At 43.6% G+C, this 15,711-nt stretch overlaps 1 protein-coding gene across 1 annotated transcript; it reads left to right on the top strand.

Moving 5' to 3' along the window:
• Positions 1 to 14,645: 14,645 nt before the first annotated feature.
• On the top strand, positions 14,646 to 14,980 carry TNP1 (transition protein 1). The gene is made up of 2 exons (XM_049888122.1): positions 14,646 to 14,784; positions 14,952 to 14,980. Exons 1-2 carry the CDS (start codon positions 14,646 to 14,648, stop codon positions 14,978 to 14,980), a joined length of 168 nt encoding a protein of 55 aa, XP_049744079.1.
• Positions 14,981 to 15,711: the final 731 nt, after the last annotated feature.

The following is a 15,711-nucleotide window of genomic DNA, read 5'->3' as shown; positions in this document are numbered from 1 at the left end:
CCCTAAAATATACTATCGGGAGAAGCTCAAGGATGTTGCCTTTTAAATTTTTCAAAGACATATATGTTGTTCCAGGCATTATGTATTCACTCTTCCCCATTTTTATAATTCCTGGGCTTCATGTTGACATGATCTGGGCTTTTTTCCAGAAAAATGTTCATCTTACTTACTGTCAACAAATGAAGCTAGAAGGATGAGTTGATGGTGGTCAACACTTTCTGGATGTTGTACCCCCAGCCCAGCCTACACCTGGCCCAGCATAGAGGGTGTATCAAACCAAATAAGCCCTTTTCATATTCTGGAAGCATCTCAACTTGTCTATAACCAAAACCTGGTCATACATTTCACAAGTAAATGACTTAAAGATAGGAAAAAAGGGCAAAAATTACATATTTCCCCCTGACTCACCTAGTAATCCTTCTCAAAAATTACATATTTCCCCCTGACTCACCTAGTAATCCTTCTACCTATCATACCTCACCTGTCCTAGGTCATGAAAAAAAGCTTGCACAGTCCAGGTTGTCACAAATCACTCTTCAGCTAAACAATAAGAAAACACCATTTGTCAGGGAGAGGAGAGAAATTTTATTTAGAGGCCCTGGGGTGGACAAGTAAATTGACAGATGATGATGGTGGTCTTGGGCCTGCACCAGGAGGGGCTTTTCTTTTTGCTGGCCATAGGGAAAAACAGGATACGAAAAAGCACAGATTCAAGCAGCCTCTCCAACCTGAGAACTGACATTTGCTGCTGACTAAGGAGAGAAGAATGAGAAAATATAAGATTTACACTCAGGAAACCCATATGAATTTCATATGGGTACCTTCTCAACTAAGTTTCCCAGAGATTGCATTAAACACAGTATTTCAAAGAGTTTGAGAGCCCCAGTTTCAAATAGGTAGGTCCAATGGTTATATCAATCTCTCTACTGAAGTGCAAGATCAGAAGGACACTCTACAGTGTAAAGGAGCTATGAACACAAAAAATCTGGCTCTTTGAAGGAGTGTTGGGAAGAGTTGTTTTTTTGAGGGGATGGGTACTAGAGAAGAGTTGGGGACAGTCTTTGGAACAAGACTGGAAAGTTATGCCTTGACCAAGGCATGACGTTTTGGAAAACTGGCGAAGCTAGGATGACAATTCCTCAGAACTAAGAGTACACTTTGTAATTAAAAAATCCCATCAATACCTTATTGTCTTATTCTTTTTCTGGGTTAACTTCTTTGCTTTTTGCCTGTGTGGGAAATTCTTCAGATGGCTTGATGAACACCTAGATCTCCAGATTTTTGCCATCTTCCTACATTCCCCAACTCTGGCCAGCAGCGGGGTTCTTGTTGAAACAGTAGCCCCCTCCTGTTCCCTCCCGTTATCCCCCGCCACCACCCGAAGTTCACTGGTCCAAAGCAGCCTACTCATCACTCCCTTTATATGTGACAAGAGCCTTCCTGGTAAAAGGACCTGATGATTGATGATGCCTTGTCATAATGGCTGAAAGTTAACATGAGAGTTTGGTTGGGTAGTTGAGAGTATTGAGAGAGTTGGATAAAATCAAGAAAGCCCCTATTACAACTGTTAGATTCAGCTGGTTGACCACCAGTCTAGCCACAAGGAATCATCCTTGATAACATACACCAAGTAAAACCTCTTTGCCTTTCAGACACAAGTCCAACAATTTCAAGGCCTTTGGCTGCTGACACATTTAGGTATTCACTCTTGGTTCCATTGTCTTATTTATTTCTAGGCAGAGTCCTGGGCAATGTGGGTTTTAAAAAATAGATTTGCTGAAATATAAACCAAAAAAACCAAACCCACTGCCGATTGAGCCAATTCTGACTCATAGCAACCCTATAGGACAGAGTAGAACTGCCCCATAGAGTTTCCAAGGAGTGCCTGCCTAGTGGATTCGAACTGCTGACTTCTTGGTTAGCAGCTGTAGTGCTCAACCACGACACCACCAGGGTTTCCTGCTGAAACATAGTTAGTATAAAATAAACTGACCATATTTTAAGTGCTCTAATTTAAATAATTTAGGTTTTGGCAGGTATACAACCACGAAACCATCACCACAATCAAGTTAATCATATCTACCAGCCCCAATAATTTTCTCATGCCCCTCTGTAACCTCTCCTTCCTGCCCCTACCCACCCCTACTTCCATTCCTAACAATATAGAATTTAAAGCTCTGGCCCAACTCTTCTTTTTATCCCACTACCCCTGCTCTAGTCCTCAAAACCTCAGAGAGGTACAGCCTCAACCTCAAGAAGCTTGCTCCCTGGGAAGAGAAGTTATGCACACAAATAAAAATTATGGGGGGGATGATGTAAATGACATAAAATGTGCCTAAAAGATACATTATGGGAGACTATATGAGGATTTGTGATCATAGACTTTGGGGTCTTTGTTTCGAGTTTGGAAGGACATATAGGAATTTAATAGGTGAAGATGCTATTATGGATTGAATTGTGTTCCCCCCAAATTATATTGAAGTCCTAACCCCTGTACTTGTAAATATGACCCTGTTTGAAAGTAGAGGTTTTCTTTTGTGATTTTAATGAGGTCATACCACAGTAGGGTGGGTCCTAAACCTGATTCCTTTTGAATTGCTGTTGTTGTATGCACTCAAGTTGATTCCTACTCGTAGGGGTCCTATAGGACAGAGTAGAACTGCCCCATAGGATCCTAGGCTGTAATCCTGATGAGAGCAGATTACCAGGTCTTTTCTCCCATGGAGCAAATGGTAGGTTCTAACTACTGATCTTTAGGTTATCAGCCAAGTGCTTAACCATTGCACCACCAGGGCTCTTCCCTTCTCAGTAGTGTCTTATGAAAAGGGAACACAGGCACAGAGAGACAGACACACATGGGGGAAGAAATGCCAGGGATTGCTAGTAGCTACTAGGAGCCGAAAGAGACAAAGAAGGACTTCCCCTAGAGTCAACACCCTGAATTCAAACTTCTAGCCCCCAGAACTTTAAGAACATAAATTTTTGACCTTTAAGGTCACCCATTTTGTAACATTTTTTGTCTTGGAAGCACTAGGTAACTAACACAGATGTTAAGAAATAATAGTACCAATAAGGCAGTGAATTTCCTATGAACCCTTGTACTTTTTCAACTTTTAAGTAACCCAATTTTGTTAGAACTGCAGAGGCTGCCTGAGGGAGAGAATAAAAGATATAACTAGAAAGGGGTTGGGTTAAGGGGAGTGGGGAAGGGGAGGAAGAAAACCAAAATGTTATGGTAAAAATGAGCCTCATCTCATAGACAGAAAGAAGTTTCCCAAACTTTCTAAACAGAAGAGTGATATATAATTAATCTTGCTTTAGGCATTTTTGGTGGTAATAGAGTCGCCGTGGTGGCACAGCAGCTAAGCGTTTGGCTGCTAACCAAAAGGTTGGCAGTTCGAATCTGCCAGCCACTCCTGGGAAATGCTGTGGGGCAGTTCTACTCTGTCCTATAGGGGTGCTACGAGTTGGAATCCACGCGAGAGCAATGGGTTTGGGTTTCATTTTAGGCATTTTTACAGAGCAGCGGTTTACATAAGAAAAAGAGAGTCAAGCCACCTCCACAATAATGTAGACCAACAGCAACTAGGATCGATCAAAGGTTATAGCCCTGGATTGTGGAAAACAGGGACATCACAAAGAAAGATGCAACAAGAACAAGAAAGAACAGGGAAGAGTCCAAGAATTTACCTGGGTTTTAAGCCTAAGTAATGGGTCTGTTGGGTGGTGCCATCCAGAAGGGTCAGGCTGGCAGGGAGGTCTTCTAAGAGATAAACCTTCTCTCTTCTTTAAAGACCAGTTTTAAACACACTTCCTGTACTGGTTCACTCTTTCAAGAGGGCCAGCCTCATGTAGAGGCTGGGGAGGTGATAATCCAAACACCTCCACAGTAGCTCCAATAGTCTTCTTCCTGAAGTCTCTAAGAAGCCAGAAATTCTGCATTTATCCTTTCATTCTTTTAAAATAGGCATAGACAACATAGGTTGGGAAGACAACAAAGTTTGGGGAGAAGGGTAGAGGGAGAAAGAAAGTAAGAAGGAGATGAATTTTAACCGTCTATGTATGTATCTGTGAAGCTGAGTTTAATGTGTATTTCCTGAAGGACAGTTCTTAAAATATGAGATGGGGGATATGAAGAAGAAAATATGGGGAATGGGGTGCACAAATGAAAAATGCGTCTGACCTCTCTGGCACCCATTTATCCTAAGTCCTCTTTTCCTTGTCAGTAGTTACTAACAATAATCAGTTGTTTTTTCACCAAAAGCATTCAGGTCTTCAAGCTAAAGGACTGGAGTCTATGATCATGATTTTATGTCCTAGAGATGGCTTGATAGAGCATCGAATGTATTTATTCACTCAAGTGTGTATTGAGGGTCTTCTGTTCTCTCCCTACCCTCATCCCTGGCCCTTTGTGCTTCTGAGCTCTTTCCTATGCATGCATGGGACACAGGTCAGTGTGAGGTATGGGTTAAAAGGAAGTAGGAAGGGGAAAGGTTCCTGGCATCTCAAATTATGGCTAAATGAGTATCTGAAAACCAACTCGTCAGCTTAAACAAACAAACAAACCTGTTGCTGCCACGTTGATTCTGACTCATGGTGACCCTATAGGACAGAGTAGAACTGTCCCACAGGGTTTCCGAGGCTGTAAATCTTTACAGAAGCAGACGGCCACATCTTTCTCCCACAGAGCAGCTGGTGGGTTTGAACGGCTGACCTTTCAGTTAGCAGCCAAGAGCTTAACCACTATTTCACAAGGGCTACTTCCCACCAGCCTAGGTGTTTGTAAATCCCACACACTTCAACACGGACTCCTACCCTCCACAACAGCCTGGTCAAATCCTCACTTTTAGAACATGATATCATTCAAGAGTTTCAAACATTTTGATGGACAAGAGGATTCACCTCTCAATTGTCAAGGATTGGAGAACCTGATACATGTCTATCTTTGTGCTAAGTACTTAGAAAGAAATGTAAAGTGTGTCAGAAAAAATCTTATACAAGCCATTATTCCAATTTCTCACATTTACTAGCTGTGAAGTCTTAGGCAGGTTACTAACCCATGCTGATCCTGGAACAGGGAAATAATAGTACCTATTTATCTCTCTTTTTTTTTTTTTTATTTATCTCACATGGTTGCTGTGGTATTTAAATGAGTTAACACCTCTAGCGTACTTACCATGTTCCAGGCACTGTTCAAGGCACAGGTTATTATTATCTTGACTTTAAATCCACAGGGTGTAAGCTACCTGAGGTAAGGCAAAAAGATGAAATAACAAGGGCCAATCAGTCTTTCCAAACTGCAGACTATACAGCTGAGAGAGGAGGTTGGCATGACCAGGTGAAGGCAAAGGACACATGGTAAAGGAGAGGCTAGAAAATCAAAGAAAAAGAGATGTCATTTTTTATGGCAGAGATATAGTGGTTGGATAAGCCTCCTCTTTTGAAAAGCTTTGCTATGGAGGTAAGAAGAGGGTCATTGTTATAGAAAAACTCTCCCTTCCTGGCTCAAAATCAACCTCCAGCCTCTCCTCTGCTCCCTCCTCTCCTGTCTCTCCTCTACCCATTGTGCTCCTACCCACACCTGCTACTCTGTCTCTACAAGTTTCTCACTGTCCAAAGTCATCAGGAAGCTAACTGCCAAATGCTCTAGAGAGATCATGGAAGAGAAGAACAGAAAAGTGGGCAAAGTGCATCACGTGCTCCACACAGTACCTAGCACTTAGTAAGACTAAAGTTAGAGGTTTGACTATTGACTACCCCAAGGTTTCATCTTTGAAACTCCTTACCGTTACTTTGTAACCCCATTCTCTCCTGAATTTTCTGCCTCACTTTCAGGCTCCTTTCCCAGCTTTCTCCTTTAAAAAAACAAAAAACCAAAGGTCGATGAATCCCATAATTTCTCTATTAGACATACCCACACTTCCTAGAGCATCTTATGCAATCCCATAGATTCAACTGCACAAATCTTCACCCTGCTGATGCCCAAATCTACGTCACCAACCCAAATTGTTCTTCTGAGCTACAGACAGTTATATCCAGTTTGTGTATGGGACATCCAAATGGACGCTGGATCTCTCCAGTAGACATCTCAATCTATACAAAACTAAACCCAGTACTTTCTCTTCAAATTCCTTTCCTGCTCCCATATCCTCCTAGCAGTCATTCACTTGGGGCAGAAGTCTGAGTTCAAACTTGATCTTTCCTTTCCCTTCACATCCTTCCACATCTCATCAGTTACCGCAATATTTTGTAACCCACTCCTTCCTCTCCATCACAGTCACCGACTTGGGTCAGTGTGCTGTGAGCTCTAACATTCAAATCTTTTGTTCATCTCTTTTCATGCTGAGTATTAAGTAAAAGATGTCACCCTCTATGTGATGAACCATCTCCCTCTCCCTCCCCACAGTAGCAGCAAACGCATCAGGGCATACAGTAGGGGTAGAGCACAAGCACTTAAATTATGGACACATGGATTTAAATCCCAGCTCTGCTGTTTAGTATTGCTGTGTCCTTGAGCAAATTTCTGAAGCTCTGAGCCTGTAAGGAAGTGATCTTCAACAGGCATTTAGTTTCCTCATTAGAAAAATAATGGGATTGCCTTTAGGTCAACATCCTTCTGGCTTTGCTAGAAGATTTTTAAGACTATGAGAAATGAAATGACTTGTCCAAGTTTAGTAAATTGAGAGGCTTGGATCCAGAAAATCAGTCTGACTAAAAGTTGAGGGAAATAGAACCTGGTCCGAAGCTCAGTCCTCCTTCTATAGATACGGTTGCTGACCTCACATGGCCTTTGTGACATCCCACAGTGGGGAAATCAGAGTCACAATCATCTAGCTTCTTTACAGGTGGGACCCTAGTCACAGGCTCAGAATATTATCTTCAGGTAAGTGTCAGAAAAGCCTATGTCAAGCTCCTAAACATCCATCATGTGTGCAGGATGGCAGTTGCACTAGGACACAGCAGTATTGCACATCCACTAGTATTAGGCTGACTTCATTTGGGAAGAAAAAGCATAGAAAAGGTACCACTGAAGGAGAACATATAGGAGGAGGAGGAGAGATTGGCAAGGCTCTTTGATGTGTGGCCCCAAGCAGGTGCCAGAAGAATGTAGGGAGCAGCAATGCTGGCTGTGGTTGGAGGATGGGGTGCCATCGGGAATGGAGAGGTAGTAATGGGGTCAATGTAGAAGAAGCTTCATTCATTCTCACGCGCTTGGGCACGAGCTCAGTGAGAAGCCAAGCCATTTGCAAGTCTTCATCAAGCCCCCATTATGACTAACGCATTTAACCAGCTCTCCTGAACTACAAAGATGAGATGGAGAACTTTCAATCTAGCTATTTGATTATTTGCCATAAAACCAAAACCAAACCCGTTGCCATTGAGTGACACTAACTCGTGGCAACCACATGCATGTCAGAGAAGAACTGTGTTCCATAGGGTTTTCAATGACTGATTTTTTGGAAGTAGATTGCCAGGTTCTTCTTCTGAGGTGCCTCTGGGTAGACTCAAGCTTCCAACCTTTTGGTTAGGAGCTAAGCGCTTAACCTTCTGCACCCTCCAGGGACTCCAAAGCGCATTAAACGAGAAAGGAGAGACAGGGCTGGCCTTATGGATACGGGACCACTGCAGTTGTTCAGAAGGACCCCACGCTTGGTTTAATAATCTGCTGTCACCATTCTGAAATTCTTAATTTTTGAACAAGGGACCTGAGTATTCATTTGGCACTAAACTTGTTGCCACTGAGTCGATTCTGACTCATAGCAACCATATAGGACTGAGTAGAACTGCCCCCATAGGGTTTCCAAGGCTGTAATTTTTACTGAAGCAGACTGCCACATCTTTCTCCCATGGAGCGGCTGGTGGTTTGAACTGCCAACCTTTTGGTTAGCGGTGGAGCACTTAACCACTGTGCCACCAGAGCTCCTTTCATTTTGCACCGGGCCCTGCAAATTATGTAGCTGGTTCGTGGGAGACACAACTTTTGCCCGGAACAGGCATCATGTACACCCACTTGAAGGACCACAGAAGACTCTCCTGCCCTAACCCGGGGCCTTCGTAACCTCATTTTTGTCTTTTCTTCCTTGCAGGACAAAGAAAGTGCCACTATCACTCTCCCAGGACAGTGTCCTCCTGAGGAAACCAGTATTTCTGCATAGTGACACTGTCTTAGTGCACCGAGTATCTCTGCTACAGTAGGTTCCACATTTCCTTCCAGAAAAAAAAAAAAAAAAATGAGGCTGCCCAGTATAAGGAACTTTTTGGTAAATTAAATCTGATCACTGCAACACTCAAAGCATCTAGGTCTTTCTTTGATCTTTCCTAAAAATTAAGGCTTTAACCGTTTTCAAGATTTCACTAGGCAAGTCTTCCTTGTTCTCCCAGCATAAGGATGTGTGAGGGTTGAAGTATCTAAGTGTCACTAAAACTTTGTGGCTTTGGACCAAAGAATTCCAGAACTAGAAGGAGCACTGAAGAAGTTACTTCTTCCCTTTCTTTGGTATAAATAATTGCAACGCAATCTACTTTTTGAGATTTTAAAATATGAAGAAAAAAAACCTGTTGCTGTCGAGTCAGTTCGGACTTATGACGACCTTATAGGACAGAGTAGAACCACCCCATAGAGTTTCCACAGAGCGGCTGGTGGATTCGAACTGCTGACCTTCTGGTTAGCAGTAAGCAGTTGTAGCTCACCATAGCTCTTAACCACTGCACCACCAGGCCTCTGATAAATATGAAGAGTGCAGCCTAAAAGAATGGTGGGAAAACCAAATAGGTAGTGATACTGTCAGGCAGGACTTCTTCTTCAACTCCATTTTTTTTTTCCAAGATCCTAATGACAAAAAGCAACATTTTGCTCTTCAACCTATCTCCTCTTCCTCTTCATTCTCAATTGATAATCACCAAGACTAGGGATGCTGGTGCCCTGATGGTACGGTGGTTAAGAGTTATGGCTGCTAACCAAAAGGTTGGCAGTTCAAATCCACCAGCTGCTCCTTGGAAACCCTATGGGCAGTTCTACTCTGTCCTGTAGGGTTGCTATGAGTCAGAATCAACTTGATGGCAATGGATTTGGTTTGGTTTTTTAAGGCTAGGAACATAGAGGTTCAGCAAGTAAAGTCAATATGAGACTCTATTGTGATGTTCTCTCTTGACCCAACCTTGGTCAGAGGAGCTATAACAGGAATCTTAAAAAAAAAAAAAAAAGCCAGAGATATTGAGTCTCCCCTGTCCAATGCACTGTCCCAGTGTGATGGTCACAATGCTTTGAAATCATCAATGATGAAGGCATTGACCTTCATGTCTGGCAATCTCAGTCTGTCTCTCTGGTCCTCTTGCTCCCTTAGTGATATCTCTTCCCCCTTTCACAGGTCCAAGTGCCCTCAAACTCAGTGACCTAATGGTCTTGGCAGGTGGGATGATTTCAAGAGGGCAAGGGCTCCTGGCACATGTCACCTGGATCATGGAAAAGAGAAAGCAGAGAAGAGCACAGGACAAAAGAGGCTAGAAATCTCAATCGTGGTACATAATGGCTTCACAGTAGCAAGAAGCCTGCACTGGAGATTAGGAGATCAGGGCTTGAGATACAACTCTGCCTATAATTCATGCCTTTGGCCAAGTTATACATCATCCTGAGGCCTATTTATTATGAAGGGGTTGAAACTGTTCTCTAACAACCATCCCAGCTCAGAGTTCCTTCTCCAATTAGTAGATTGATTAAAATACATTGTTCCTAAGGGTCACATGAGGCCAAGTGATTTAATATGTGTGATATGTTTTCAGGCCATAAAATCCCCTTGCAAACATTCTAAGATACAGCCCTATTTTTGTCTTATGGCTGCAGGGAGCTATGTTTCCAGTGTATTCTGGGTAGGGAAGGCATCCTCTTCACTATATCATGTATTGGGATTAAGGTAAACGGAGGAAGAAGGTGGTTACCGCGAAAATTATATTTGAAACCCTCTGAAGCATGAGATTTGAATTTTTTTTTTTGTTCACTGTTGCACCATGGCCTTGTTGTAAGTGATGACTTGGGCAGGCAAAGGAAAGGAAGTAGTAATTTTTCAGACGTCCAAATTGAACAACTAAACTTTCGTTAAAATCTTCAGGTAGGTAAGGTCAATGTGTGGTGTATTTAGTAGTAAAAAAGTGTTGATTGCTATAATGTGATTGTAGAACATAGAGAATGTGATCATAATTCATGTTTTCATCCCAAGATGTTTAAATTTGGCCAAGAGACCTCAAAATTTACACCCTTCCTCTAAGTAAAACTTACTACCTCTTCCCAGATCTCCTTGTCCCTTATGTATCAGATTCTGTATATGACCCTAACAGCACACATGTGAGAAAAAAGGCAAATAGAACTGAACATAAGGCCAGATTTACTTTGAAGTTAAGCAGGAAAGGCAATGTGGAGCAGTGGGCAGACTTGGGACTGGAGATCAAGAGTCCTACCTCCAAGCTCTGGCACTTCTACTGCCTGGATACAGTTTCTTAGATAAGGCTCTTCACTTCCCACCCTCACAAGAGCAGGGCAAGGTGGCCTCTGAGGAACATCTCTTGCCACCATTCTTGTGATGTATTTCCCATCTGGCACCCACCCATTCTCTCTGCTCCCGAAATACAGGAGCTGTTCATGGAAAGTCTGCTTGGGTACACTGTCAGAAAGGATGGGAGAGGAGCCTAGTGTAAAAATGGGAAAGAACCCCAACAAATCTTCAGGCAGAACCCAGACCATCCTCAGAGCCAAGATGGTCTCTGTGTTTCCAAGAACTGGATGGGAAAGGGCAAATGGAGTTGAAGTACCTCCTTCATTTTCCTCTGAAAACCACCCTTTGGCCTTGGTCTCTGGCCTCTCTTTATTCCCTGCTGGAGACACCAGATGGGTCCTGAGCTAAGAGAGCTCCGCCCTCAGTGAGGCCCCTCTCTCTGCAGCTTTCTCCTTCTCCAGCCTGTCCCTGAGCCCTCTTGGCCTGCCCAAGCTGCAGCAGCAGCAACAACAGTATAGAAGACAGGGCGTGCATGTGAACAGGGTAGAAGGTCTCCACTTCCCAGCAGAGGTCAACATCTGGAGAGACTTAGATTTCAGAGAGGGATTGAGACTGAGTCATCGACATGTGTAAGGACTGTCAGCAACTTTTCAATGTTCCCTCTTAATGAGCCCCAATTCCCAGCCGGCTGGAAAGATCCAGCCCTGTGAAGACTTCCATTGGACTCCCCAGGAAAACTGATGGAGCAAGTTTGAAATGGGGAGGTGAGATGGGACCCAAATAGAGGTTTGACTTCCAGAGCAGTAACACCCTAAGCCTGTCCCTCCCTAACCTAAGAAAGGGGCCAGTGGGAGTACTGGCACCCAAGGCGTTCCCTGCGGTGCCATTTCGTCCATCCTTCTAGAAGATAAAAACACCATTCTGTCCATCTGCCTGTCTCCAGGCAAGATAATTCTCAGCCCCAAGAGAGAAAGGGTGATTGCTTCTTTTCTAAAAAAGCTAGAAATTCAGTTACGTCTCTCCATGTTCCAACAGCTATCAGAAAAATATCCACTTCCTTTCGTCAAGAGAACCACAAGCTAATAGAGAAACCAAGGTGTGGAGGAAGCAGGTTTATTGGGCCATCTCTACTACTGGGTTATTTGAAGTAGCTGAAGCCGTTGGGTGGCACAGACAGTTAACCACTCCGCTACTAACCAAATTCACCCAGTTCAAATTCACCCAGAGGAGCTTCAGAAGAAAGCTGCTGATCTACTTCTAAAAGGTCACAGCCTTGAAAACCCTACAGAGAGCAATTCTACTCTGCATAATGGAGTTGCCATGAGTCGGAATCGACTTGACAGCAACCGGTGACTGGTTAATGCAGCCTTTCTGTGCCTCAGTTTCCTCATCCAAAAAAAGAGAGAAAGAGGAGAAAACGAGAGAGTCAGAAGGCCTAGTTCAGGGTCCCCTAAAAGTCGAGAATGAGCTCACTGTGCTCTGTCTAAATTGCAGCTGGCTCATGCCACACAGGGGCAGAAACGGAAAGAGAAACAGACAGCAATGCCCAACACTCAATCCCGTTCTGTCCTCGCTGCAGGAGGTCTGATACAGAAGCCAACCCAAACACCCCCCCAAAACCCCACCCTTGTCTGCCCTGCAAATCACCTCCTCTCTCCACCCCTCACAATGGGCTTTCTCAGCATATGTGTCTGAAACAGAGCTACTCCTTAACTAGTGGCGTCACTAGGGTTGGCGTCACCCAGTGCGGTAACGCATGGTATTACTCCCCCCTCTCATGCTAATCACCACAATACTGTAGCTAAAACACCAGAAAATCTCACAAAATCAGCGACTATAAAAACATTGGAGTAACAAAAACAACAGCATGTGCTTGTAGCGTGTACAGAGAAAATCACATGATTTGAAGCGTCATTGCAGTTGGGTAATAATGACAGCTCTGACCAGAGCACATTAGAAAGCTCAAAAAGTAAATGAGCATAGAATTTTAGCCTTGTAGGTATATTGATACATGTAAGCTGGGCTTATGGGAAAAAATTTTGTTGTTATAACTAAATACAGGAATATTTTATAAAAAATAATAAATTTTTGCTAAACACTGCACAAAAATTTTATAGTCATTTTTGTGTCACCCCCCGACAGTCACCTGGTCTGGTCCACACCGCCTGCACCCGCTATTGACGCTACTGTCCTTAACCCTATGCAAGGCGGGGGGGGCTTTTTTTTGTTTCTTCATCAGTTCTCAAGTCTGGCTGATTTCTTCTCTGTGATCTCAGCTTCAACTTGGCAGAGCAGGTCTTTTAGGGGTGGGAAGGATTGGGGAGAGAGAAATATTATCCCATCTCTAAAACCATCCAGAAATGTCTCTTAAAAGCCAAAGAGGCCAGTTTCTCGGCAAGTTTTTTGGCTATCAGACTCAGGCATGAGAGGAGAGCACAAAGCACCAGAGGGCCTATTCTGGAGTGTTATGGATTGAACTATGTCCCCCCAAAAATATGTGTATTGTTTTGGCTGGGCCATGATTCCCGGTATTGTGTGATTTTCCTATATGTTGTAAATCCTGCCTCTAAGATATTAATGAGGGAGGATGGGAGGAAGTTGTGTTAGTGAGGCAGGACTCAGTCTATAAGACTGGATTGTGTCTTGAGGCAATTTCTTGAGATATAAAAGAGCGAAGCGAGCAGAGAGACAGGGGGACCTCATACCACCAAGAAAGCAATGTGGGGAGCAGAACGAGTCCTTTGGACCCGGAGTCCCTGCGCAGACAGGCTCCTAGTCTGGAGGAAGATTGATGAGAAGGCTGACAGAGAGAGAAAGCTTTCCCCTGGAGCTGACACCCGGAGTTTGAACTTTGAGCCTACTTTACTGTGAGAAAATAAACTTCTCTTTGTTAAAGCCATCTGCTTGTGGTATTTCTGTTATAGCAGCGCTACATAACTAAGACATGGAGATAATGTCTTTTTTTTCTCTTTCCTGCTTAGATACTCTCCCACTTCGTGTGCAGAGCGGTCCTGATGTGCTAGACTATCTGTCCTTATAATACTAAAGCAGCTGGAATGAACAAATGCTTACTGGTCACCTCCTATGGATTGTGCTAGCACCTGTGGGGAATGAAGTAGGAATAAAAGACACAGTCCCTGACTGCAAGGAGGCTCCTGCAAAAGTCAGATAATCTCAGAGATCACCTAACCCAACTTGCTTACTTAAGAAATAAGGAGCTAAAGTCTGAAGAAGTGATGTTTGTGGTGCATCAGATTTAGAAACAAGAAGCTCAGCCTCCTGCCTGGGGAGATGAGACACACACATGAAATAGCAATGGAAGGTTCCAGACAGTTTAGCACAATTGGGGTTGGTTATATAGACGTTGAAGTCCCTGGGTGGCACCAACAGTTAAGTGTTCATCTACTAACTAAAGGTTGGTGGTTCGAACCCACCCAGAGGCTCCTCAGAAGAAAGACTGTGATCTGTTTCCAAAAGGTCACAGCCTTTGAAAAGCCCTATGGAGCAGTTCTACTTTGACACACATAGGGCTAAATAAGTCAGAAATGACTAGACCGCAACTGGTTGATGGTATCCAGACTTTGAGGCCAATTATAATATTGGGAAAATGAACTTTAAGCAAATTTCAATTTCAAAGGACAACGAAAATTTGAAAAGCTCAGGAAGCCTTCCTTGGAGAGGAGGAGTAAAATGGGAAGGAACAGGAGATTTTATTTTGGCATTTCCTGGAGACAAGTCTTAATAGAAGCATACTTCTGTTATCTCCAAATGCTATACGAGAGACTTAAACACACATATATGCACATGCTCAATGACCGTTAAATTTCCTACAGGTAGGAGATAGGTACTTGATCAGCCTCTTGCACTCCTCAGATGCCTGGTACAGGGCTGGGATTTGTTGCTCAGTAACACTTGTCTGAAGGGAGAGCCTCATCTAACATAAAAAGGGCCTCAAAATTGAGAGTAGGCCTGGCCTGCATTAAAGGGCCACCTTATTTCACATATATGACCAAAGTGTAACAAAGGCTAGTGACCTCACCATGGAGCCCCACCCTCCTGCTAAGCCACGCCTCCTCACAGTCACAATGGCTAAGGCCTTAAATACCCAGACTCCTGGCCTCTGGCTTTGCAAAGCCCCTCATTTTGGCAGAAATTACAATGTCGACCAGCCGCAAATTAAAGAGTCATGGCATGAGGAGGGGCAAGAATCGATCTCCCCACAAGGGGGTCAAGAGAGGTAGCAGCAAAAGGAAATACCGGAAGGGCAGCCTGAAGAGTAGAAAAAGAGGCGATGATGGTGAGTGAGGGATAAGTAGGGGCACAAGCAAACAAGATGCTTGTTGTTCCAGGGATCTTCCTTCCTGGGGTTAGTCCTCCTATGACCCTGAAGTCTCTTCATCTGGGCATGAAAGGTATTTCATTTCTAATCAGTGGTCCCTGTTGCAAATCTGTCCTTCCCCACAGCCAATCGCAATTACCGCTCTCACTTGTGATCCCACCAGTGGGCTCTGCCCTGGTGGACGGCAAACACCACCAGGCAGCAGTGAGAAGACAGCAGAGGGGGACTGCCAAGGAGACCTGCTGGAGTTCAATCAAAGCCAGTGAAGATCCTATCGCACGGGGGTAAAATGCCAGCTGTGATGAAATGAGGAATGTATATGTTGGCTGTTTCTCCCCAACATCTCAATAAAATTTTGAAAGCTGGAAAGTTTACTTTGATCTTTTGGTTGGAAAGCTGGGGTTCCTGAGCTAGAGAGACTTGCATGTTAAATGACTTGGAGAATATCAAAGTACTTTGTCCTTACTACTCCCTCCCATTGTACCTCAACTCCATATTTAGGTCTTTGTTTCCCTCGCCAACAAGGAAAAGGGAGAAGAGATTAAGTGCCAATTATGAGATTCTTGTCAAAGGGCGTATAGTACGGGGAGAGACACCAAACTATGTGGTAAGCAGTGGAGAACACTCAATAGAACCACTAATGATTGCATAGGCTCGGTTGGCTGGCTGAGATGGGGAGACAAGGCCATGATGATAGAGACAGGCTTTAGGGGCTTTAGTTCATTTTGGTAGTTATGTTGGTATTATAGATTTTTTTTTTTTAATATAACACTTTCTACTAATACTTTTTCTACTAATTCTTTCTCCTAATACTTTCTTTTCTGCTACTCAAATTCAAAACCAGATAATTTGACTCTGATGCCCTAAATGAACTCTAGCCAGGTG

The sequence above is a fragment of the Elephas maximus genome, chromosome 6, assembly GCF_024166365.1.
Source record: "Elephas maximus indicus isolate mEleMax1 chromosome 6, mEleMax1 primary haplotype, whole genome shotgun sequence".
Classification (NCBI taxonomy): domain Eukaryota; kingdom Metazoa; phylum Chordata; class Mammalia; order Proboscidea; family Elephantidae; genus Elephas; species Elephas maximus.
The sequence above is the reverse complement of the archived record's forward strand: the minus strand, read 5'-3'. Positions and strand labels throughout refer to the sequence as shown.